The sequence below is a fragment of the Peromyscus eremicus genome, chromosome 8a (assembly GCF_949786415.1).
Source record: "Peromyscus eremicus chromosome 8a, PerEre_H2_v1, whole genome shotgun sequence".
Taxonomy (NCBI): domain Eukaryota; kingdom Metazoa; phylum Chordata; class Mammalia; order Rodentia; family Cricetidae; genus Peromyscus; species Peromyscus eremicus.
This window is the reverse complement of record NC_081423.1, coordinates 63287892-63313934: the sequence shown is the minus strand read 5'-3', so window position 1 is coordinate 63313934 and position 26043 is coordinate 63287892. Positions and strand designations below refer to the sequence as shown.

The window sequence follows — 26043 nt, the reverse complement described above, 5'->3', positions numbered from 1 at the left end:
AACTGCTTATAGCTTGTTTTTCATATGGATTATAATATATACATACTTTTTCTTCTTGTTGTTTTTTGAGACAGCCCTGGCTGTCCTGTAACTCACTCTGTAGACCAGTCTGGCATTGAACTCAAGAGATCTGTCGGCCTCTGTCTCCCAAGTACTAAATTAAAGGCATTTGCCACTACTGCCCAGCCTATGTATACATACATTTCTAAAATTATTTATTTATTTATTTTTGAGGAAAGTGTGTGTGCCAAGATGAGTGTCTGCACCACATTCACTCAGTGTCTACCAAGGCCAGAAGACAGTGTTGAAGCCATTGAAACTGGAGTTACAAATAATTGTGAGCTGCCGGATATAGGTGCTAGGAACTCAACTCAGGCCCTTCAGGAGAGCAGCAAGTACTTGTAGTTGCTAAGCAACCCCTCCAGTCCATATTATGGTTCTTTTTTTTTTTTTTAAATTTTATGTGTGTAGGTGTTTGCCTGCATATCTGTGCATCATGTGCATGCAAGTGCCTGTGGAGGCCAGAAAAAGGTCTCTAATCCTCTAGAACTGGAGTTACCCACAGCTTTTATCCATCCACCATGTGGGGGCTGGAAACTGAGCCCAGGTCTTCTCCAAAAGCAGCATGTATTCTTAATCACTGAGCCATCTCTGCAGCCCCCATCATACATATAATTTTGATAGAGAAAAACTGCACTTATTTTCAAACTGGTAAGATAAGCTAATTTGCTTTCTAGAAAGTTCATCAAGTGTAGTGATAATTTTTTATTATTGAGGGCTGTCTAATCGTTATTTTACTTACCCTTTTTTTTTTTGAGATCTAGTGAAATCTGACTTTCCTGATCGTCTGTCTCCTTATATGTAAATGAAATAAAAAAAATTGTGCTTACTTTAACTGAACAAAATGGGAATTAAAATAAGAAGTACAGCTGGGTGTGGTGGCATAATCTTTAATCCCAGCCCTTAGGAGGCAGAGGCAGGTGATCTCTGAGTTTGAGACCAGCCTGGTCTATAGAGAGAGTTCCAGGACAACCAGGGCTATGTAGAGAGGCCCTGTCTCAAAAAATCAAAAAAAGAAGAAAAAGAAAAGAAAAAGTAAAGAAGTACTGTGGCCAGTGAAATGGCCCAGCAAGTAAAGTGTTTGCTGCATATGTCTGAGGACATGAATTTGATCTCTGGAACCTGCATAAAGGCGGAAGGAGAGAACCTAGTCCACAAAGTTACCCTCCAACCTTCTCATGTACACAGTGGCGCATGTGCCCATTCCCATCACACACACAGAATAATAATAAACACAAATTTAAAGGGATATCTAAAATGTTTAGCACAATGCCCGGGACATGGGATGTTCTCAGTTAATTAGTATTAGCCACAATAATAAAAACTACTAAATATTGTTATTCAAGATGACATCTTTGGCTTCTACTGACAGTTTATTTTTTTAAATGTCTGCTATGGTCTTCCTCAACAAAATGCCCTTTTTGAATCTTGGTGGCAGTTTTTGGCTGTCCTATTTATATAAGAACTTAATATATTTTATTACAGTTATTGGTGTGGGAAACTCTCTATATTCTTTCCCAAAATGAGGATTCATTTTTGTTTGTGAGGTAGGCTGGCTTGAAATGTGTGGTATTCCTGCCTCAGGCTCTGGGATGCTGGGATTGTGGGCATGTGCCACCGTGCCCAGGAGAATGAGTTTGTTTGAGGTCAAGATCATGCCTTATTCATTTTTACAGCTCTAATTCCTGGCACATAATAGACCTCAATAAACATGTGAATGAAAGCCTTTATAAGTATGGGTGTAGTTTTCCAGAGCTCCTTCTTAGATTGTAGTCTTGATTATATACATTCTCTTCATTAATGCAGTTAATCAAGAGTTAAACATCTGTCTCATCATGTGGTTTGGTTATCTCCTGCTGCACAATAACCTGCAAAATTTCAGCAGCAAAGATTTTAGTCCTCTAGTGTGGCATAGTCATAATCCTAGCACTAAGGCTGAGGAAGGAGGATTTCTAGGAATATGAGGCTAGTCTGGGCTACATAATGAGTTCCAGGCCAAGGCTACATAGTAAGACACTTTCTTTCCACCACCACCACCCCACCCCCGCCCCCCAAAAGAAAAACAAATCCAAAAAACAGTTCTGGGATTTTAGTGGGATTGAGTTAGGCAGTTCTGGTTTTACTCAGCAAAGATCTTGATACTGCTGTCAGGTTACAGCAAGTTTCCAAGTTAGAGTGTTTTGGTTCTTTTGGTTTTCTTTTGGTCTAATTTCAGAGCCTTAGTATTAATTAGTAGAACTCCATTAGAGGTCCAAATGCTCAATCTTTCTTTTTCCCCTTCCATCCCTTCTTGCCCACATCACCCTCTTCTGTCTTTCCCCCTTCTCATCCGTTTATCTTCTCTACCATGGTAACCACGCCACTTTCATGGTGCATCAGTACCTCCAAAAGTACCAAAACAGTTGTCAGACCTTCAGAGTGAGGTAGAAGTAGCATAGCCTTAGTTTTCTGGAAGTGCTATGAACAGGTGACTGTGTTGCTTGTCAGCCTGACTTCTAGGTGGGCAGGACTGTACTAGGCCTGGAGTTTAGCAAACTACCAAATCATGTCATATACTTTTTCTTTTTGAAACTTTTCAGAGACAGGCATGGTGGCATATGCCTTCATCCCAGCATTCAGAAGACAGAGGCAGGTGGATCTCTGTGAGTTGGAGGCCAACTCTACATAGAGGGTTTCAGGATAACTAGGGCTATGTAGAGAGAGACCCTGCCTTGAAAAAAAGTATTTATTTACTTATTTATTTCAAGACAGGATTTCTCTGTGTAGCTGTGGCTGTTCTGGAACTCGACTCGATTCCCTGGTTCAGGCTTGCCTCCAACTCATAAAGATCCACCTGCCTCTGTCTCCTGGGTATTGAGATTAAAGGCATGTGCCACTACTGCTGGGCTTCAAAAAAGTTTTTTGTTTTTTTTTAAATTTTTATTTATTTGTTTATTTTTTTATTTATTGAACTTTATTTTATGTGCATCTGTGTGAGGGTGTCAGATCTCCTGGAACTGGAGTCAGGACAGTTGTGAGCTGCCATGTGGGTGCTGGAAATTGAACCTGGATCCTCTGGAAGAGCAGCCATTGATCTTAACTACTGAGCCATCTCTCCAGCCCCAAGTTTTTTTGTTTTTTTTTTTTAAGCTTGCATGTTCCTTTCCCCCCAACAACAGTGAACAACAAAGCTAGGCATGGTAGGTTGTTCCTACAGGAATGCTACATTTAAGGCCAGTTGGTCTGTATATCGATTTCCAGACAGCCTAGCCAGGGCTACATCTAAAACCCAATCTTAAAACAAAAACAAAGCTGAAGATGTAGCTCAGTGGTAGAGCACTTTCCTATGCCTGCTGTGTGTCATCGTCGTTGTGGGGTGTGTGTGAGTGCATGAGCATATGTAAACAGATGCCGTGGGGGCCAGAGCTTGATGTCAGTGCCTGCCTGCCTGCTTTCTGCCCTCTTTGAGACAGGAGTCTCTCACTGAACCTGGAGATCACTAATTCTGATGGACCGGCTAGCCAGCTAGCCCCAGTAATTCTCTCGACCTCCACCCCTACCCAGTGCTGGAGTTACAGATGGACACCTCTGTGCCTACCTTTTCCATCGGTGTTGGGATCCAAACTCATGTCCTCATGCTTGTGGCATAAAATACTTTATTGATGGAATTATCTGCCAGCAGCCCCTGTGTGTTCTCGTTAGCTAATGGTTTTTGTTGTTGTTTATATCTAACATAATTTCTTTATTGAATCTTTGGGAATTTCACATCGTGTACCCAAATTCCACTCACCTCCCAGTTCCTCCATATCCTCTCTTCCCCCTTTTAGTCCCCCCCTCCCCCGCCGCCATGAAAATTAACAACAACAACAACAAGCAAACAAAAACAAAAAGAAAACCAAAGGAACAAAAACAAAACAACAAAAAGCCTCTTTCCACCCTCCATCTTTCCCATTTCTCTAACACCTCTTCATTTGTCCTGGTGGTATTAAGAGCCAGTGTGTCACACAGTATACCCTTTTGTCCAATCGGCTTTACTTGCAAATGTTCATTGCAGTGAGTCACATTGTCTCTACAAGGCCTCTGGTTTTTGGTACACCATCATCACTGGATCCTTACCAAAACTCCTCTCTAATATCTAGAGGCCTCCCTAAGTGATGGAGATCCTGTAATTATCATTCTACAGGACCAGTCCCTTCACAAGCTCCAGCAGGTCCTAGATGGGGGTAGATGTTAGGCTTGGCCAACCCCAGGCCCAGCTGTGGGTAATAGATAGTTGAACTGGTTAGTCCAGGCCACCAGGGCAACCCCCCCCCAGCCCCCTGGCGAGGGGTCGGGTTATCTCTCCTGAATGCTTGGGTGCGGGGGGTGGGGGGGGGGGAGTGGGGGGGGGAGTGGGGGGGGGTTAGCTCTCCCATGAGGGTTGGGGCCAGCTCTCCTGCTGCATGGTCCATTAAGGGGCAGGGCAGGCCCTGCTTGGCCCTCTGATTCCATCACTCATGGTTCCCATGGCCCCCAGACACCAAGGCCATAGGTTGGAGTCCTGACCCTGGGCTTCCATGCAACCTTCGGTGGCAGCATAGACTCCGACTGCAGTGGGACCATGGCCCCAGACATGATCCTTGGCAGCAGTCAGGTCTGGATATCACCATTGCCCCAGGTGGCAGTGCAGACCACTCAGATTGGCACAGCCCCAGCAGCAGCATGGCCCTCAGACCCTAACATGGCCCCAGATCTCAGGCATCCATGTGGCCTTCAGTGTTAACAGGACTCTCAGACATCAACACAGACCCTGGTTGCAGTAGGGCCCAGACGTGGCCCTCAGCTGCAGCTCGGGTCCGGACATCACCGTGGCATCAGGTTGCAGCACAGGCCACTCAGATCTGCATGACCCTGGCTGTAGCATGTCCCTTGGCCACCAACATGGACTCAGGTGGCTGACCTGACCTTGAGGCGCTTGGTGGCAGCATGGGCCACAGACCTCAGCACAGACTATGGATGCAGTAGCACCGTGGACCCACGTATGGTCCTCAGTTAGCTAATGGTTTTTAAAGGTAGTCTCAATTTTAATTTGACAAAGCAATTGAGAAAATAAATTCTTAGATTAAAGCTGGAGGATAAACATTCTTCTATAAAGTCATAAAAATGGGTGTTTTAGAGATGATAGTTTAGATTCCAGTTACTTTGCTAAATTAATGGTATTATGCTGACATAACAAATATATGTTGCAGCTTTTTTTTTAATCTTTTGAGACTAAGTCTCTTATAGCCCAGGATGACCTTGAATTTAATATGTTGCTGTGGATGACTTTGAACTCTCTGTCTTCCTATAGCTACTTCCTAAGTGCTGGATTATAAATGTGTATAATCAAGTCTGGCTAGGGATGTCTTTTTGTTTTATTTTTTAAGAAAGGGTTTCTCCTTCCTCTGCCTCCTGGGTGCTGGGATTAAAGGTGTGCTGCACCACCACCACCACCACCACCACCACTGGCTAGGGAGATGTCTTAATTAAGGTTTTACATACATTTTATGACCTCTTTAAGTGACTTATTTTTATTTTATGTGCATTGGTGTTTTGCCTGCAGGCATGTCTGTGTTAGAGTGTTGAATCCTCTGGAACTGGAATTACAAATAGTTGTGAGTTGCCATGTAGGTGCTGGGAATTGAACCAGGGTCCTCTGGAAAAGCAGCCAGTGCTTTTAACCACTGAGCCATCTCTCCAGCCTCATTTTTTTTTTAAACCTTTTTATAGCTAAACTCTGGAAGAAAGTATGTCAGTTGTGTTGTTTTGTGTCAGTAGGTAGTATTTTGTGAGCTCATCATCTTGTTAACTTTTTTTTTTTTTTTTTTGAGACAGGGTTTCCCTGTGTAGCTTTGAAGCCTTTCCTGGATCTATGTAGCCCAGGCTGGCCTCGAACTCACAGAGACCCGCCTGCCTGTGCCTCCTGGGTGCTGGGATTAAAGGCGTGTGCCACCACCGCCCGACCATCTTGTTAACTTTTAAAGGTTACTATAAGTTTAAATCCAGCTTTAGTGAATACCTTGTCAGTTTTAATGATCTTGCAGGGGTGGTGGTGACAGCACCCCTTAAATCCCAGCACTGGGGAGGCAGAGGCAGTCAGATCTCTGTGAGTTCCAGGACAGTCAGGGCTATGTAGAGAGGGCATGTCTCAAAAAAAAAGTTTTAATGATCTCTCACACTTGGAGAGGTTTCAGTGGGAGTTCAGAATGGGACCAGTGAATGTGAACTGTATACATTTCGGTTTCTCCGAAGACCTTGACTTGCCTGCCATTTATGTTGTTTTTTTCCCCTCTCTTGACTGATCTAGAACTTGCCTTGTGGACTAAGCTGGCCTTGAGTTCACAAGAGATTCTGCCTCTACCTCCTGAGTGCTGAGATTAAAGGCATGGTGGCTGGCCATTTATATTCTTCTTTGTTGTTGCAAACAGAGATATTGTTGTCCTAGGTCAGTGGTTCTTAACCTTCCTAATGCTGTGACCCTTTAATATAGTTCCTCATGTTATGGTGACCCCCAATCACAAAATTATTTTTGTTGCTACTTCATACCTGTAATTTTGCTACTGTTATGAATTGTAATGTAAATATCTGTGTTTTCCAATGGTCTTAGTCAACCCCTGTGAAAGGGTCGTTCGACCCACAGGAGTCTCGAACAACAGGTTGAGAAACACCGTCCTAGATGGATAGGTAGCATTTGAGGCTGATGGTTGTTAACTACTGTATGATTTATGAAAGCACAAGGAATGTGTGGTGTGGGAGCTGGAGGTATAATTCAGTTGGTAGAGTGTTTGCCTAGCATTCATGAAACCCTAGGTAGGACCCACAGCACCACATAATGCATGTAAAATCTTACCACTTGGGTGGAGGCAGGGGGATCAGTTCAAGGTCATCCTTGAGTCAACTATGTAGCAAGTTCAAGGCCAGCTTAGGTTACATCTAGAATAAAAAAATAGGTGGTATAACAGAAAATGTCTTCAGACAATACTAAATTTACTGGTTTTCCTGGAAACCATTTATTTATCAACATTGTTTCACAGTATAGCACTGGCTAGTGTGGAACTCAATCCATAGACCTCAGGCTCTTGCCTCTGCCTCTTGGGTATTTAGATTACAGAAGTATACCATCATGCTTGGAACTTCTTAAAATCTTCTCTGTAAGTACAGACCTCCTCAGTAGAGAGAGCATGGCTCGGGCATCAGGTGTGAGGACAGTGAAGCCTTGCTAAGTTGAGTTTTATTTACCGCTGCCTTTCCTCGGTGTAAACAGTGCAGACTCGGAGCCGTGACCCTTCCGTTAGATAAGAGTGAACATGTTGGACCACTGGAACCACCTCAGACACAAGGAGATCCTCTTAGCAGGCGAAGCCTCAATTTTAAAAATCTTCATAAAGCCAAGTAAATGTACTTGATTACTTCTCTGGTTGGATTAGTGCTGATTGAACTTTAACTTGTGAACTCTTTTTGAAGAAGAAAATGATCTAAGGAAAAGCAGGTTTGAAATGGCAGTGGCTGGTATTCTGTGAACAAAAGAAGAGCAGACAGGATGAGTACACAGGAGGTGGGTTTAGATGAACTCTCCCTTCCACAGTCCTCACTGCTAATAGTTACATACTTCCTTTTTCCGCTAAGGCTCTGAAACAAAAACAAACATAACATGGGCTTGCAATGTCTGAGGGAGCTTTTGAATTCTTTCTAAAGAGGAAATTGCCTTTACCTAACCAGTGTACTTCCTGCATATGCTGTATCTGCTAAAGACCCAGGCAGGGCCTTGCTGGTCCAGGGCTCAAGTACAGAGTTTCTTCTTAGAGGGAGGTCTGAAATGTAGCACAGTGCTCTGACTTGATGACTTTATTCTACCTGTATTGCATTTATAAATCAACTGTGGCCTTCAAAAATGTAAGTTCTGGGGCTTGGAGTTAGCTTAGTTGAGAGAGTGCTTGCCTAGCATGCATGGAGCTGGGCATGGTATTGGAGAGGTGGAAGGAGGATGATCAAGTTCAAGGTCATCTTGAACTTTCTAAGAGTTTTGAGCCATGAGATCTTGTTTAAAACAACAACAAAAAGAAATTAAAATGCAGCATCTAGAGCCTGATACTGTACATTACTAACAATATAAAAATAGTAAGGCAGCTAGGCATTGTAACACATGCTTTTGATCCCAGCGCTTGGGAGGCAGAGGTAGGCCCATCTCTGAGTTTGAGGCCAGCCTGATATACAGAGCGAGTTCTAGGACAGCTAGGGCTTCACAGAGAAACCCTGTCTTGAAAAAAAAACAAAAAGGAAAAAATAAATCATTAGACATCCTTTCTGTGGTTTTTTTGTTTGTTTTTTCTTTCTCTCCCTCCCTCACTCCCTCTTTCTTTCTTTCTTTTTTTTGAGATAGGGTTTCTTTATGTAGCTCTGGCTATCCTGGCACTCACTCTTTAGACCAGGCTGTCCTGGAACTCACAGAGATCTGACTGCCTCTGCCTCCCCACTCCTGGGATTAAAGGCATGTGCCATCACCCAGCTTGAAATTTTTTGCAGGGGAGGTTTTCATTCTTGGTAGATTTTGTGTGTGTGTGTGTGTGTGTGTGTGTGTGTACGTACTTCTAACACTCCAGTCAAGAGAAATTGGCAAGAGAATTAGGGTAGTTTATATAATAGTCATATGAAACTACTATTGTTTGTAAAGCAAAGTATGTGTTTGAGGAACTTCTTTTTTTTTATTGCTGGAGATTGAATCCAGGACCTAGCACTTCAAGCCAAGTGCCCTATTACCAGGACATATCCCAGTTTATGTGTTTGCTTTAATTTAACTGTATTTAAGTGAGAGAATGTACATGAGGGAAAGAGGTGGTTCAGCGATTAAGAGCACTGACTGACGTTCCAGAGGTCCCGGGTTCAATTCCCAGTCCATCCGGTGTCAAATCACACCAAAAAAAAAAAAAAAAAAAAAAAAAAAAAGGAAGGAGAATATATGTGAGATACAAAGACCTTTCTTTCATAACCTAGAACAAAAAGTCTTAATCTCGGCTCTGTGGACTGAGGTCAGTGTATCTCAAAATGTGGACAGTATCACAGATGTGCCTATGACAAATGAGAATTGTAAGCATAAGGCCCTCCTGCTCCTCCTCTAAGCTGCAGGCTCAGCAAGTCTCGGATGGAACCCTGGCAATCTGAATTATCGGGGAGTACACGGAATACCTTGGCAAAGAAAGTTTCATAATTACTACTTGTTTCAATAATTAGTCAGTCTAGCCAATCATTGAGCTCCATGTCAGTGAGAGACCCTGCTCCCAAAAATAAGAGGGACAGTGATCTAGGAGGACAACTCTGTGTGCCCACATGCACTTGTGCACATATGAAGACACAGACACAAAAGTAAAATAAAGCAAATTCATAAAAGTACAATGACAGCAACAGTAACAACTGAGTTGAATACGGTGACACGTGCTTGTCATCAAGAGGCCAAGTGCAACGGGGACACAGAAGGAAAGCGTTATATGATCTTATTTATGTGGAATCTGGAAAAGGTCCAATTCACAGAAATGTGGAGTAGATCAGCTTGGGCTAAAGAGTGAGTTCCAGGACAGCCAGCACTACATAGTTTTTTGTCCCTCAAAACCAAAGCATAATTCACTATGTCAAGAGATGCCTACATTGATTAGCTTGACAGAAGTATCAGCTGATGGTGTATATGTATGTCAAAACACTGTGTACCTTAAGTGTATATAGTTCAGTGACCAAAAAATTTCTTCGTAAGACAGGGTCTTGCTGTATAATCTGAGCAGGCTTCAAATTTATGAGGCTTTGCCTCAGGCTCCTGAGTGCTGGTATTACAGGCATGTTCTATCATGCTTGGCTACATTAAAATTTTCTACTAAGCTGAGGCCAGATGATCGCAGGATCAGAGCAAGCTCCAGGCTTGAAGACCCTGTTTTATCCAACCCCCCCCCTTTTTTTTTAAATAAATGTGATCTAGGCTGATGATACATCCTGTAATCCTAGCACTTGGGAGGTAGGAAGATTATAAATTTGGGGCCAACCTAGGGTTACACAGTAAGGCCCTGTCTTAATTAACAGAAGAAAGGGGAGGGAGCACTGGATGTATAATACTTCAGCAGTAGAGTGCTTGTCTAGCATGTGTGAGGCCCTAGGTTCAGTCGCAGCATGCCATGGTTTTTCAGTGAGTGGAACATGGTAGTTGTTTGGTACATTAGGAAATTATGAATGGTGCTTATTCTTTAACTTTTCCTAAAGATCCTAAATTTAAGTTTTTAATGTTCTTTTTAGATAAAGGAGAGTGCTTCACAGACAAGAGATGTCCTCAAACAACATTTCAGTGACTTAAAAGGAACCCTTGGGAAGCTGTTGGATGAGCGATTGGTGACTCTTTTGCAAGAGGTGGACACCATTGAACAGGAGACCATCAAACCGTTAGATGACTGCCAGAAGCTCATAGAGCATGGAGTTAACACCGCAGATGACCTGGTCCGAGAAGGTGGGGATCAGGGAACCTGTTAAATCCTTACATTCAGACTGATGCCTGGCTGATTTCTTAGGATACTAGCAGGCTTCTTGCCATCTGAAGGGTCCCTTGGGATGTTTCTGCCTTGAGCCAGTTTATAATACAGGACCGTAGATATGCTATGAAAGACCCTAGTCTAAGTATAATCAAAGTATTGATTGGGGTCATTTATAAAACAAAGAGTGTAGGGTGGTGGTGGCGCACGCCTTTAGTCCCAGCACTTGGGAGGCAGAGCCAGGCGGATCTTTGTGAGTTCAAGGCCAGCCTGGTCTACAGAGAGAGATCCAGGAAAGGCGCAAAGCTACACAGAGAAACCAAAAATAAATAAATAAAACAAAGAGTGATTGTTTCAGAAGCTTCTGTGATTATGGTATTTAATTCACAATTTTTTGGAAGGGGTTATGCATTACATTTTAAAAATTACATTCTCAGAGGAAAGCCAACAAAGTTGGGGTCAGCTTCTACCATATGTATCCCAGGGATAGAGCTTATGTGGGCAGGCTTGGTGGCAAGTGCCTCTACCCACTGAACCACCTTATCAGCTCATGCATTGTATTTTCAGTCACCTACTCAGCATGCAAATTCACATTTATTTTCACAACTTTGTTTTACTGTTTTGTTTCATATTTTTGAGACAGAATCTCATTATTGTCCAGACTGCCATGAATCAATTATCAGCAATCCTCCTGATGAAGCAGCGTGGGTACTGGGTTTGCTGGGCTAAGCCATAATACCTAACTTCATTTTTAGTTCTTTTTTTTGGGCGGGGGCGTGTCGGGGTGGGGGTGGGGGGATGAGACAGAGTTTCACTGCATAGCCCTGGCTGTCTTGGAACTCACTCTGTAGACCAGGATGGCCTCCAATTCACGTAGATCCTCCTGTTTTTGCCTCCCAAGTGCTGGGATTAAAGGAGTGCACCACCACTGCTCAGCCATTTTTAGAGTCCAGTTTGTAGGCAGGTTTTGTTGTTTAAGTCTTAGGTGGTTCATCTCTATCTCCTTCCTTGAGGTTGGCCTTCTTACTTCCGGGGCAGCCCGTTCGTTAGGTCTATTAAATAAAAAGATAACAGTTCTGTTCTTTGGGGGTTGTAATTCAGTGGGAGTCATGCTGAATAAGATCTAAAATCTTGCTGAAGAACAAAGGAGTCTGTCTGGGGAAGTTTAGGACAGCCTTCTGTGGGAGTTCGAAGAGGCTTGAAGAAATTCATCAAGCAGAGGGGAAAGAGGCGGCTGTGGTTCTAAGCAGAAGTAACATCAGGAGCGGAGTGAATGTCAAAGATCGTTTCAAGTGAGAGTTATGTAACGGATTGGCCCGGGCCTCACAGTTGCTGTGTAGCTAATTGTAATCCTCAGTGAGGCATGTTTATTTTTTACTGACATAATAGTGCTTTTGAGAAAATTCTTTTTAGCAGAACCACAGAATGTCTTCCCCTTGAGGCTTTGAATTTGGAAACAGACCCAGAAGCAGGTCAGCACAGGGCTGCAGTGTGCACACCCATAGCATTGAGGGCTGTGCTTTCATTTTGAAAATAGTCCTTTCAGGCACATACTTGTTTGTCATAGCACTTAATGCTTGAATTTTTTTATACTTCAGAAACATTTTTAATTTCAGACTTCCCCCTTCCCCCTATAGAAGAGATAAAAACTTCTCTCTCTGTGTGTGTTTTTTTAATTAAGTTTATTCATTTTATTTTTTATAAGTATTTGCCCGCATTTATGTGTATGTGTACCACATGCATGCTCTGTGCCTGTGGAGGCCAGATTCTCTGAAAGTGGAGTTACAGATGGTTGTGAACCACCATGTGGGTGCTGGGAAACATACCTGGGTTCTATGTAAGAACAAGTGCTCTTAATCCCTGATCCATCTCTTCAGCTCAGGGATCTTTATTAAAGACAGGGCCTCATAACCAAGTCTGGCTTTGAACTTCCTATTAGCTAAGGATGACCTTGCACTTTTGATCATCCTGCCTCTACCTCCCAAGTGTTAGAGACTTTTGAGGCATCGTTCAATATGTCTATATATTTTTGTTTGTTTGTTTGATTTTGAGACAGGGTTTCTCTGTGTAGTTTTGGAGCCTGTCCTGGATCTTGCTCTGTAGACCAGACTGGCCTCAAACTCACAGATCTACCTGGCTCTGCCTACCGAGTGCTGGGATTAAAGGCGTGCTTCACCACCACCTGGCCCTATGGTGTTTTTTTTAGGTCATATTCTCTTAGAAAACTTGAGTTAGGGCTGGCGAGATGGGTCGTTGAGTAAAGGTACTTGTTGCCAAGCCTAATGACGAGTTTGATCTTGAAACCATGTGATGGAGGGAGAGGACCAACTCCTGTAAGTTGTCCTCTGACTTGTACATGTGTGACATGGTATGAATGTCCACACACATACAAACACACACACACAAAATGAATAAATAAATAAATAAACGTAATCATAGTTAAAAACAAAACAAAAAAAACCTTTAGAAACCAGTGTGCACTTGGGTAATGTAACACTATCCGCCATCATTTCAAAGTATATAGAGGTTGGTCATTTTCATGCCCTGTATAAAGCATTTCCTTCTTATTGTTCTATTGAGTAATTTTTTTTGTTATTATTATTATTATTATTATTATTTTCCTTTCAAGACAGGGTTTCTCTGTTACAGCTCTGGCTGTCCTGGAACTCACTCTGTAGACCAGGCTGCCTCTGCCTCCCAAGGGCTGACATCGAAGACCTGCGCCACCACCGCCCAGCCTGTGGAGTAATTTCTGATCCAATGTATAGTGTGTTTTCAGGGGAATCTGACTGCACCATTCTACTCTTTTTTGAGACAGGATCTCATTATGTAGCACAGGCTTGTCTCAAACCTCAGCCTCACGAGTGCTAAGATAATAGGCATGTACCACCTCAGCTGCCATCATTTGGCTGTTTAAGATCCTGTGTCCTTTTGCTGCTCTTGGGATAATACTTAGTTCCTGTTAGTACTGATAGAGAAGAACCAGGAGTGTGGTGGCTCACCCCCGGAATCCCAGCACTCAGGAGTTTGAGGCAGAAGGAGCTTATGAGTTTGAGGCCAGCCTGATCTACATAGCGAGATTCAGGTGACCAAAAAAAAAAAAAAAAAGTGCTGGCCAGGTGGCTCAGTGGGTAAAGGAGCTTGGTACCAAGGCTGACAGCCTGAGGTAAGTCCCTGAAACTCACATGATGCTAAAAAACAAAAACAAAAATAGCTGTCCCCTGACTTCCACATGTGCACATATCTCCCCCAGTAAATTAATGTAAAAAACAAAACAAAACAAAAAAACCTTAAAGAACTGATAAGAGGAATGAGGAAATGTCCCTTGCCTTCTGCTCTGTGTAAAGTTGGTTGTTGAGCTAGAGTTGCAGTTAGAGAACAGAACTTCGGTCTCTGTTCTCTCTGACTTGCCAAGTCATTTTGAGAGTTTGATTGTGTGTCACTTAGGAATTAACTTGCAACAAAGCTAGGCATGTTTTGTATTGGTTACTGTGTAATAATGACCTTAAAATGTGACTTTTTTACTGAGCTAGTTTTCTTACCCTCAATTGTAGGTGAGATCGCCATTCTTGGTGGTATAGAAGAACAGAATGATAAATTGTGGAACTTTACCAAAAAGGCCGCACACATTCAGTTGGACAGGTAAAAGAGATTGTCCCTTTTAGACTTAAAGTTGCCTTCCTCCTGACCTTCACTCTACCACCTCCTAAGTCCGCGTTAAAAATTCTAATCCCAGCACTGGAGAGGCAGAGGCAGGCAGATCTCTGTGAGTTTGAGGCCAGCCTGGGCTACAGAGTGAGTTCCAGGATAACCAGAGCTGTAACACAGAGAAACCTGTCTTGGGGGAAAAAAATCCTGATTACAGGAAATAGAGAATCCCGTGTTTCAAGATTTTACTGCCCATTATCATTACTGCTATTGTCAAATGGCTGCAGGGGAAATATTTGACATAGTGTTACTATAGATCTTTTTCAATTCCAGTAGTTAATAGAATTGTTAAATTCTAAAAATTCTCCTGCCTGCCTTCAAAGCAGCACTCATAATGAAATTGGAGCAATATGTAGAGGATTGTCGTGGTCTCTGCACAAAAAAAAAAAAAAAAAAAAGATATTCCAAATGTCTTATTGAATCCAAATCTTATTTCAGTAAATGAGATTTTTTGATATGAACTCAACAGTTATGATTTTATCAATTTTTTTTTTTTTTTTTTTAAGGAAGGGTGTCACTGTGTATGCAGCTCAGGCTGACCTCTGGCTTATGATTCTCCTTTCTTAGCCTCTTGAGTGATGGGATTATAGGCACATGCCACTACACAGTTTACAGTTTTTTGTCTTACTTATACTTATTTGGGAAGAGAATCTTTATGTAATGTAAAGATGAAAACCCCTCAAAAAAGCCTCCAGCTTCTAGAGATTTCTTTGCTGAGGTCTCTAGGCTTCTTCTAGCATATGACCATCTGAGATAGTCCTTGCATTGTCATCTCCAGAGTTCAACATGTCTTAAACAAATGGACTTTTTTCCTTAGCTTACCAGAAGTGCCTTTGCTAGTTGATGTGCCCTGTTTGTCGGCTCAGCTGGATGATTCCATTCTCAACATAGTGAAAGACCACGTTTTTAAGCATGGAACAGTAGCTTCCCGCCCACCAGTGCAGATTGAAGAATTAATAGAGAAACCTGGAGGCATCATAGTGCGATGGTGTAAGGTATGTACCAAATTGCAGAAATGGCCTCAACAGTATGGGTTTGTGATGGGGGAGCTTTTAATATTTATTTATTTACTTTTTTTTTAAAGGCTGAATCCTCATACTGTCAGCCAAAGAAACACTTTCTTTTTTTTAATTTTTATTTTATTTTATTAAGATGTATTTATTTATTATGTATACAGTGTTCTGCCTGCATGTGTCCCTGCAGGCCAGAAGAGGGCACCAGATCTCATTATAGATGGTTGTGAGCCACTATGTGGTTGCTGGAAATTGAACTCAGGACCTCTGGAAGAGCAGTCAGTGCTCTTAACCACTGAGCCATCTCTCCAAGCCCCTTTATTTACTTTTTATTTTAAGCAAGATTTCTCTGTGTAACAGTCCTGGCTGTCCTGGAACTTGCTCTGTAGACCAGGCTGGCCTCGAACTCAGAGAGATCTGCCTGCCTCTGCTTCCCAAATGCTGGAATTAAAGATGTGAGCTACCAGAGCTTTTTTTATAATTAAAATCACAGGGACTGTGAATTGAGGTAGTTCTTCCAGTATCAAATAAAAAGCTCAGATTTCATTTTGTTTTGTGGTGCTGGCAGTCAAACCTGCTCTACCACCAAGCAATCATCAGGCCCTTGGAAGGACTTCTTAAAACATCAGTGCCACGGCACAGCACATACTTCCAATGTAACTCAACGAATTAAGGATTTCTCCCATTCTTATTTCTTCAAAAGCCAAATGGTAATAGTGCATTTTCAGCATCTTAGTATTTTTGTTTAACATTGAATAACTCTGAAATAAGATTTCAAAAGTATAGGCTTGTTATGGAGGTGCACACTTTTAACCCCAGCACTCGAGGTAGACGCAGGTGGATCTCTGTGAGTTTGAGGCCAGCCAGGACTACATAGTGAAACTCTGTCTCAAAACAAAACAAAAAATGATGAAACCAATGTTTCTGTAGTTCCCTTACATTTAGTATTGTCCAGAATTCTGTTTTTATATATATATATATATATATATATATATAGTTTACTTAGAAACCATGTCCTGATTAGCCATCATATCTTGGCTGTTGATATATTATTCAGGGCCAGCAACATAATTTGGTAGGTAAAGGCACTTGCCACCAAGCCTGATGAGATCCCAGGGATCCACATGTTGAAAAGAGAGAACTATTCTTCATTTTCACCAGTATTTAAGATTGTTAGACTTATGTTTTTGCCCAAATGCTACCTTGCTGTGGGATGGTCTGTATGTCAAATTGCTCTGATTGGTCAATAAATAAAACACTGATTGGCCAGTGGCCAAGCTGGAAGTATAGGCGGGACTAACAGGGAGGAGAATTAAGAGAACAGGAAGGTGGAGGGAGAGACTGCCAGCCACCGCCTTGACAAGCAGCATGTGAAGATGCTGGTAAGCCACGAGCCACGTGGCAAGGTATAGATTTATAGAAATGGATTAATTTAAGATGTAAGAACTAGATAGCCAGAAGCCTGATCTATTAGGCCAAACAGTTTAAATGATAAAAGCGTCTGCATGTTTATTTTATAAGTGGGCTGTTGGACTGCCGGGACTTGGTGGGAGCTGGAGAGAAATTCTCCAGCCGTACTACCTCATTATGGTTTTACATTGTATTTCCATATTTGGCTATTCATATTTCTTTATTCATATTTTTTGCATTTTTCCTTTTCAAAATTTTATTTTAAGCTTGAGATTGCCTTATTGCCCAGGTTGGCCTAGGACGTGCTGTGGAGCTGAGACTATGACTCAGTGGTAGAGTGCTTGCCTGTTCAAGGTACTGGGTTTGAGCCCTGGTACTTTTTTTTTTCCCCCGTTTTTCGAGACAAGATTTCTCTGTGTAGCAGCCCTGGCTGGGCGCCGGAGATATGGCTCAGTGGTTAAGAGCACTGGCTGTTCTTCCAGAGGATATATGTTCAATTCCCAGCACGCACATGGCAGCTCATAACTGTCTGTAACTCCAGTTCCAGGGGATCTGGTACCCTCATACAGACATGCAGGCAGACAAAACATCAATGTACATTGAAAAACAAAAACAAGCTGGGCGGCGGTGGTGCATACCTTTAATCTCAGCACTCAGGAGGTAGAGGCAGGCGGATCTCTTGAGTTCGAGGGCAGCCCGGTCTACAGACCAAGATTCCGGGACAGGCACCAAAACTACACAGAGAAACCCTGTCTCAAAAAAACAAAAAAACAGTCCTGGCTGTCCTGGAACTCACTCTGTAGAGTAGGCTGGCCTCGGAACTCACAGAGGTCCACCTGCCTCTGCCTCCTGAGTGCTGGGATTCAAGGTGTGCACCACCACCACCTGATGAATCCTAGTACTTACACGTAGAATAAATAATAAACTAAATAGTTTGGTGTGGTCTAGTCTAATCCCAGATGTGTGATCCCCCTGCCTTGTCCTTCCAAGTTCTGGGATTATAACCATGTGCCTCTCTGTTGAGCTATTCTTTCCTCATCTTTTTTTTTATTTTTTAAGGTTTATTTATTATGTAAACAAATAAGTGCTCTATCTGCATGTACACCTTTATGCCAGAAGAGAGTGTTAGACCCCACTACAGATGGGTGTGAGCCACTGTGTGATTGCTGGGAACTAAACTCCGTGCTCCTAACCGCTGAGCCATCTCTCCAGCCCCTTTTTCTTTTTTAATTGCACTGTGTGTGTGTGTGTGTGTGTGTGTGTGTGTGTGTGTACCCGTGCACAACATGTCAAGCGCCTGGAGGTTGGAGGACCTCATGCAGGAGTTGTCTCTCATCTACAATGCGGGTTTTGGGGATTGAACTCGAATCTCCCAGGCTTTGTGTCACCTACCCTCCTGCTGAGCTATTTGTGAGACAGAATCTCATGTAGTCCAGGCTAGCCTTGAACTTGCTATGTAGTTAAGGTTGGACTTTAACTACTGTGGGGCGTTTACCCACCACCCCCACAGTTCCCCAGAGTTTTTTTGAGTGCGAGCAGCAGGAAATATTAGATAGAAGGATTTAGATTGTGGAGATAAACAGATAGAAAATAAAGGATAGCCTCGAGAGGGCCTGGAACCTATTCCAACGGGCCCCGACTGTCTCTGCCCCAGGGTTTTTATAGAGACGCCAAGGGGTGGAGCAAAAGACCTCCCCCCCCCCCCCCCCAGCACAGCCAAGTGCAGACCATCTCAGACACCTGCACTCAGGCCCATGGTCCTAATCATCCTCTATGCGGACCTGCTGGGTAAAGCCACGAGGAACCCGAGAACGGGCTCCCACAAACTACTGAATCTTTTGTTTACTTTTCCAGGTACTGTGATTAGAAGCAGTGTTACCACCCCTAGCTTCAGAGTGGGTAATCAATAAAAAAAAAAAGAAGCCGGGCGGTGGTGGCGCACACCTTTAATCCCAGCACTCGGGAGGCAGAGCCAGGCGGATCTCTGTGAGTTCGAGGCCAGCCTGGGCTACCAAGTGAGTTCCAGGAAAGGCGCAAAGCTACACAGAGAAACCCTGTCTCGAAAAACAAAAAAAAAAAAAAAAAGAGAGAGAGAGAGAAAGAAAGGCAGGCTGGTAAGATGGCTAAGCAGATAAAGGCAATTGTTTTGAAGTCTGACAAGCTGAGTTCAATTTCTGGAGCCCACATAGTAGGAAAGAACTGATTCCCACAAGTTGTTCTCTGACCTTTACATGTGCTTTGTGGTATGCATATATGTGTACACACACACACACACACACACACACACACACACACACACACACACATATATACACACACAAATGGAAGGAAGGAGCCAGGCCTGGTAATATAGCATTTGGGATGGCAAGGCAGAAGGGTGGTGAGTGAACTCAAGGCCAGTCTGGGTGATGAGTAAGACGTGCTTTCCAAAACAGACAAACAAGCAGCAAGAAACAGAAGAAGGAGAAAAGGAGAAGCAACTGGATATGATACTGCATACCTATAATCTTAGTTCTCAGGAAGCTGAAGCAGGAGGATTACCATGAGTTCAAGGCCAGCTTGGGCTACATATAGTGAGACCCTATCTCAGGAAAAACAAAAGGAAAACATGTTGCCTCCCCTTCCCTCCCCATAGTGTTCCATATTGCCCCATTTGTTCCATGGTTTTTAGCTAACTTAAAAAATCTTTCTCCACAGGTGGACGATGACTTCACAGCCCAAGATTACAGGCTCCAGTTCCGTAAATCCACTGCCAATCATTTTGAAGACGTGTATGTAGGTTCTGAAACTGAATTCATAGTGTTGCACATAGACCCCAATGTTGATTATCAGTTCAGAGTCTGCGCCCGAGGAGACGGCCGGCAGGAGTGGAGTCCTTGGAGTGTTCCCCAGACAGGTCACTCCACTCTGGTGCCTCATGGTATGCTCTTACTTGTCACACCTGAAGCTCAATGGGTGTGGGAAGTTTACCTCCTGTGCTGAGAGGGGTGCACACGTAACCACTTTCCTAAGGCTAAGCTTGAATTGAGAGAAGAACGGGAACCTGCCTGTACTCAGATCACTCCATGTAAATTGTTTTCTTCAGCTCTTGTCTTTGGAATTTAAATTTGAGCATCACCTAAAACCACACATTGAAAGCAGTGCCTAGGACACTGATTTCTTTCTTCCTCTCTCTTTCCTTTTCTTTCTTCCTTCCTTCCTTCCTTTCTTTCTTTCTTTCTTTTTTTTTCTCTCTCAAGACAAGGTTTCTCTGTGTAGCCCTGGCTGTCATGGAGCTCACTATGTAAACCAGGTTGGCCTTGAACTCAGAGATCCATCTGCCTCTGCCTCCTGACTGCTGGTATTAAAAGTGTGTGCCACCACCGCCTAGCTGGTTCTGATTTTTTCTAAACCCTCATAAAAGTCTTATAAAGTTGAAATTGGTCTGCGTCCTCCACTGCTGTTTTAAAAGACATAATCTTTTTCTCCTTTTCCTGGAAGAGTTAGGGTCTTGTTGTGTTGACCGGGATGACCTTGAAATCAAGTCCTATTTCAGCTTCCCAGGCAGCTGGACTAGAGCCATGTGCCACATACCTGGTTACCTAGATACACTTAATAGTTTTGTTTTCCTTTTTTTTTTTTAATTTAAGATTTGATTTATTATTTATTTATTTATGTACATGTGTGAGTATGTGTTCACATGTTTTCTGGTGCCCGTGGGAGCCATGAGTTACAGGCAACAATGAGCTGACTGAACCAAACTTTGATCCTCTGAAAGTGGTCTTCACCCCTGAGCCATCCCTCCAGCTGTTTTGTTTATTCATGTTGTTGTTGTTATGTTGTTGTTGAGACAGGGTCTCTTGCAGCCTTGGCTGTCCCAGAACTCATGTTATAGACCAGGCTGGCCACGAACTCAGAGGCGTGCCTCTGCCTCCAGAGTTCTGGGAATAAAGGCTTTGCTTATTCATTTTTTTTTTTTTAAAGATTTATTTATTTAGTATACAGCATGTATGTCTGCAGGCCAGAAGAGGGCACCAGATCTCATTACAGATGGTTGTGAGCCATCATGTGGTTGCTGGGAATTGAACTCAGGACCTCTGGAAGAGCAGTAAGTGCTCTTAACCTCTGAGCCATCTCTCCAGCCCCTGCTTATTCATTTTTAATATGCTGCTGTCGATTGAACTCAGATCCTTATACGTGAATACATGCTCTATTATTTATTTAATCAGGTTGTGGTAACCTCAAAGTATTAAATTTGAACATGATTTTTTTTAAGATAAAAAATGATCATCATTTGATTTTTTTCAATAAGTATAGGAATTTACCAAAATCTTTTTTGTAATTTGTGGCTCTAAACCCCAATACCTTGTTACTAACTCTTATTAAACTCAGTCAGGATCCCTCTAAGTAATTACTTTTAACTCAATTCTGTTTAATATGTCTGTATTCAGTATACTCTTGAAAAGATTGTAATAGTTTTTAATGTCTTCCCTTTTAAAGAGTGGACAACTGGCTTTGAAGGGTACAGTCTGAGTAGTCGAAGGAATATAGCTCTGCGAAATGATGCTGAGTCCTCGGGCGTTCTTTACTCCAGTGCTCCGACCTACTTCTGTGGACAGACACTGACCTTCAGGCAAGTAGACTGAGCCTGGCTGCCATGCCTCCAGCAGTGTAAGGGACTGGGGGGTGTGCAGGAGTGTGAATTTGACGTGTCTCCCTTATGCCTCCAGCAGTGTAAGGGACTGGGGGGTGTGCAGGAGTGTGAATTTGACGTGTCTCCCTTATGCCTCCAGCAGAGTAAGGGACTGGGGGGTGTGCAGGAGTGTGAATTTGACGTGTCCCCCTTTCAGAGGGTGACAGTTTGGCAAGGGTTTGGTTTGGTTTGGTTTGGTTAAAACCGGGTCTCACTTGGCCAGAACTCAAAGACCAGGCTGGCTCAAACTCAGTGAAATCTGTCCGCCTCTGTCTCCCAAATGCTGGCAGTAAAGGAGTGCACCACCACACCTCTGTCTGCCAAATGCTGGCAGTAAAGGAGTGCACCACCACACCTCTGTCTGCCAAATGCTGGCAGTAAAGGAGTGCACCACCACCACACCGGGTTTTTGACAAGGCTTTCAGTTTTTCCTGTTTCAGTTTTCGCGTCTGTGTCCATGGGGTAATTGGGAAGACTAATGGATGGTGTATATAAAATGCTCGGGACTTGATGTTTGTCTCTTTGCTCTTAGTAAGTAGGGGTAAATAGAATACCTCATAAAAGTGTTTTGAAAATCAGAGGCAGCCGGGCGGTGGTGGCGCACGCCTTTAATCCCAGCACTCGGGAGGCAGAGGCAGGCGGATCTTTGTGAGTTCGAGGCCAGCCTGGTCTCCAAAGCAAGTTCCAGGAAAGGCGCAAAGCTACACAGAGAAACCCTGTCTCGAAAAGAAAAAAAAAAAAAAAAAAAAAAAAAAGAAAATCAGAGGCATGGGGCATCGTGACGCAAACCTGTAACACCAGAACTCAGAGATGCAGGAACTCAAGAACGGCCTTAGCAGCAGAGCAGGTCCGTTAGTCAGTAAGTCTCTGGAAGAATCTTACTCCTGTGAACACACCGTGTGTATAACTAAAACACAGCTGAAGGCAGGCCCCTCCCACCGCCAGTCATTGTCCTTTTCCTGCCTGCTTCTCTGTAGGGAAACACTTCCCTCTTGTTAGCGGAGCACTGTGTTCTGTGGTCATACTGCTAAATGGTTCTTCATAGAAAGCCAAAGCTCAAATGTTTTGTTTATTTATTTTTGGCAAAGCCCAGTTCTGAGTTGAGTGATTGAGTGTGTGCCTGCTTTTTCCCATGATTAGCTCAGTGTAGCAAACTCTCCTCTAAGTTTAAAGATTATCAAATGTTTTTCAAGATTATTTCATTAATTTACTCCTTCTCTCCCTCCTTCCCTCATTCCTTCCTTCCTTAAGATTTGTTGCCAGGAAGTGGTGGCACATTTGGTCCCAGCACTTGGGAGGCAGAGGCAGGCGGATCTCTTAAGATCAAGGCCAGCCTGGTCTACAGAGTTCCAGGACAGCCAAGGATATGCAAAGAAATTCTATCTCAAAAAACAAACTAACAAAAAACAAACCCAAAAACCTGGAACTGGGGTTCCAGATAGTTGTAAGGGGCCATGTGGGTGCTGGGAATTAAACCTGAGTCCTCTAGAAGAGCAACCAGTGCTCTTAACCACTGAGCCATCTCCCAGCACCTATTCTTATTTCTTTAAAAATGCTTTTAATTACTGTGTGTGTGTGTGTGTGAGTGTGTGTGTTGGGGCACACACACGTGCAAGAGTCAGTTCTCACTTTCCACATGTAAGTCCTGGGGTTCAGATCAGGTCCTCCAGCTTGGTGACCAGAGTCTTTATTTCCTGAGCCATTTCACCAGCTCAGATGACGGGATTTTTTTCTGTTTCTGGTGTCTGGTGTAAGGCAGGGAGAACATCTGGAAGTCTGTCTGAGCCAGTGTTGCTGAGTCCCCTCCAGCCAAGTCATTTGAACTGACCTCCACTGTCAGGATATGCTTGTTGATGCTTTGTCTTGCTTCGGACACCTCCTCTCGCCCATTAAGTCATAAAGAAAGAATGATTGAGTCACCAGAAAAATGCCGAGAGGAGAAAAGTGAGTCTGTGCTAGCTTTCCATTTCCATAATAACCCTTGAGATAATGGGCTCACGGAGAGAAGGGGGTTGTCCGGCTCCTCTTCCGGTGTTTGAGTCTGTGACAGGTCGGCTCCGTTTCTTTGGGGCCTATGCCAGCATATATGGTGACAGGATTTTCACCCATTCCTGACAGTGCCAGCCGGGGACCAACCCTCTGACACTGTGCCCGTCAAGAGCAGGAAGGGGTATTCTGTAGCTCATTATGGCAGAACCTGAAACCCAAAATCTACTTATGCCCCACATAGTGAATTTTCTGTACTGAAATAGACTCCTGTGATTATGTCTTTGTGTACAAAAAATACTTTCATTAGTGAAATTCCTGAAAACTAGGTACTTATGAACATAACAGACCTCTGAGACTTGATAGATGCAGGCCACAGAACTCAGATAAGAATGATGATAAATAAATAATTGCAGTTGCTATCCAAATGGTACTTACCCTGTGCCAAGGTGTGTTTCGTGTACCCAAGTACACACTTTCTAGATGTTTCATATGGTTTCATGTACCCTAGGCTATGTAGCTGAGAATAACCTTGAACTTCTGATCCTATTGCTTCTACTTCCCAAGAGCTGGGGTAAGCGCTGTGTGCTACTCTGCTGCCTTATTCATGCTGAGGACTGAACCCAGGGCTTTGTGAATGCAAGGCAAGCTCTCTGCCAAGTGAGCTACACAGTAAGCCACGTTTCATCTTAGGATAACCTAATAAGTGTAGTTAACCATTTTTGGAGTGAGGAAATCGAGGCACAGAGAAGATAATTATTCAGTGTCTCACAGCCGTAAGTACCAAAGCTGGAATTGAAATCCAGGGAACCTGTCTCCAGAATCTGTGAATTCCTGCCTCACCCTGCTGAATGTGGGTAGACATGCATTACCACACCCAGAGAAATGGTGATCTCAGGCATGTGTGGTCACATCTCCTTGTCTTTTGGGAGGAAGGGAGTGTGAGTCTCACTAACGTGGACGTCTCCAGTCTTCCCGCTGCTGCTGCCTCCTCACTCTGATGTTGGTGCTTGTGCTATAGCTGAGCTCAGGCCTCAGGCAGGTAGTACATCTGTTCTTCCACAGAGCTGCCCATCCCTCCTTTCCAGTTCAGGACCTCTTTCCTCTCCATATGCTTCATATTAACGCTGTCTGATGTTTTAAATTCCCGCTCTGGGGATACAGAGCAATATTTGATTGATGGATTTCGTAATTGCAATGATCCAGAGTGATCTGACTCCACTGCTTACTGGTCTCAGTCAAACTTTGCTTCTCTGTCCTCTTGCAGAGAAGCTTCCCTGGGCCCTCTGGGCTGAGTGAGTACCTGAAACTCCATTTCGCTCAGTTAGCCAGACTGCATTTTTGTCCTTTTCCCCTTGGGTGTGAACTAAGAGTTTTTTAAACCCCTTGTTAAACTGGAAGGTGGATGGGAGGGGCAGTTGAGTGTACCTTCATGAAGATCGTCTTAAGGACCTCTCTTTAGAAGGGCGCTGTACTCTGGCAGGCACTGCTCTGTTGTTGAGCCAGTTGGTCTTTGCTGTGGTTTCTGGAGGGCTTGCGGGTGTGGCCAGCCTTTTGGCATTGTGACTTGGTGTTATCATCTAGAAAGTGTGGACTTGGGAACTGAGCACTGCTGTTAGGGCAGAGGGGAGGAGGAGATCACAACAAAATTTAAATAAAAATATTTTAAGGAAGTGTACAATTTTTCATTGGGCTGAATTCACAACTGTCCTCCGCTGCATGTGGGCTATGGGCCATAGGTTAGTTGTGCTTGGTAGAGCGTCTGAAGCCGGTGAGACCTTGTCCCTGGCTGAATGCTGAGTTGTTTCTAGAGTCTGACTGCCTTGGTGCCTGAGTCTGCTGCCAGCCCTTCTCCAGGCCTCTCGGTTTCCTTACTGAACGTTCCTGTTTTCTTTGCTTCTTTACCTTCTCCTGGCAACAGCGTTATCTGTCTACTTTTGAATTAGGTATGCCTGTGTGTACATATGCCATGTGACTGGAGGTGCCCTTGGAGGCCACAGATGTTGGATCCTATAAGCTGGAGTTACAGGCAGTTGTGAGCTGCCTCTTGTGGGCACTAGAAATTGTACTCAGTCCTTTGCAAGAGTAGCATGTGCTCTTAACCCCTGAGCCGTCTCTCCAGCCCCTTATTATCTTTTCTGTCACCTGTTTTTTAGTTTGTTTTGTTGTTTTTGAGACAGGGTCTTATGTATCCCAGTCTGGCCTCAAGCTCACTATATAGCCAAGAATGGCCTTAAACTTCTGATCCTCCCTAACTCCCTATTGCAGAGACCATGAGTATGCCACCACAGAGGGTTGGGCCCTTTCACATCCATTGCAGTTTTTAACCCATGCCCCCCAGGCCATTCATATGTGTTTTGAGACAGGTTCTCACTATGGTACCCTAGTTTAGAATCGATTATGTGCCCAGGCTGGCCTTGAACTTGGCAGCAGTCCCCTCTCCTCTGTCTCCAGAGTGCTAGTATTGTGACAAGTACTACCACATCCAGAGGCTAATAGCTTTGGGGTGAGTGAATTTGATTCAGTGTTTGCTTGTAGTAGATCCTCCATCCTCCACACCCCTCAGTAAGGGTCTTATTTTATAGCCGAGGTTGGTCTGAGTGGAACTCACTGTATCCCAGGCTGGCTTCAAACTTTCAGCAATCCTGTTTGGTGTTAGGATTACAAGTGTGTGTCACCATACCTGGCTTGTTTT

At 43.6% G+C, this 26043-nt stretch overlaps 1 protein-coding gene and 1 long non-coding RNA gene across 3 annotated transcripts in view; one reads left to right on the top strand and one right to left on the bottom strand.

Moving 5' to 3' along the window:
- Crlf3 (cytokine receptor like factor 3) overlaps positions 1-26043 on the top strand; it is a 38350-nt gene that overhangs the window by 7905 nt on the left and 4402 nt on the right. For both annotated transcript variants that reach the window (XM_059271313.1, XM_059271314.1), the window contains exons 2-6: positions 10330-10537; positions 14114-14201; positions 15085-15262; positions 19388-19610; positions 21170-21302. In XM_059271313.1, the coding sequence (XP_059127296.1) occupies positions 10330-10537; positions 14114-14201; positions 15085-15262; positions 19388-19610; positions 21170-21302 (830 nt within the window). The remainder of the gene's footprint in view (positions 1-10329; positions 10538-14113; positions 14202-15084; positions 15263-19387; positions 19611-21169; positions 21303-26043) is intronic.
- Positions 7040-24915, bottom strand: LOC131917476 (uncharacterized). The gene is made up of 2 exons (XR_009380675.1): positions 24777-24915; positions 7040-7571 (listed from the first exon to the last, which is right to left on the bottom strand). It is a non-coding gene; the product is annotated as an uncharacterized LOC131917476 (long non-coding RNA).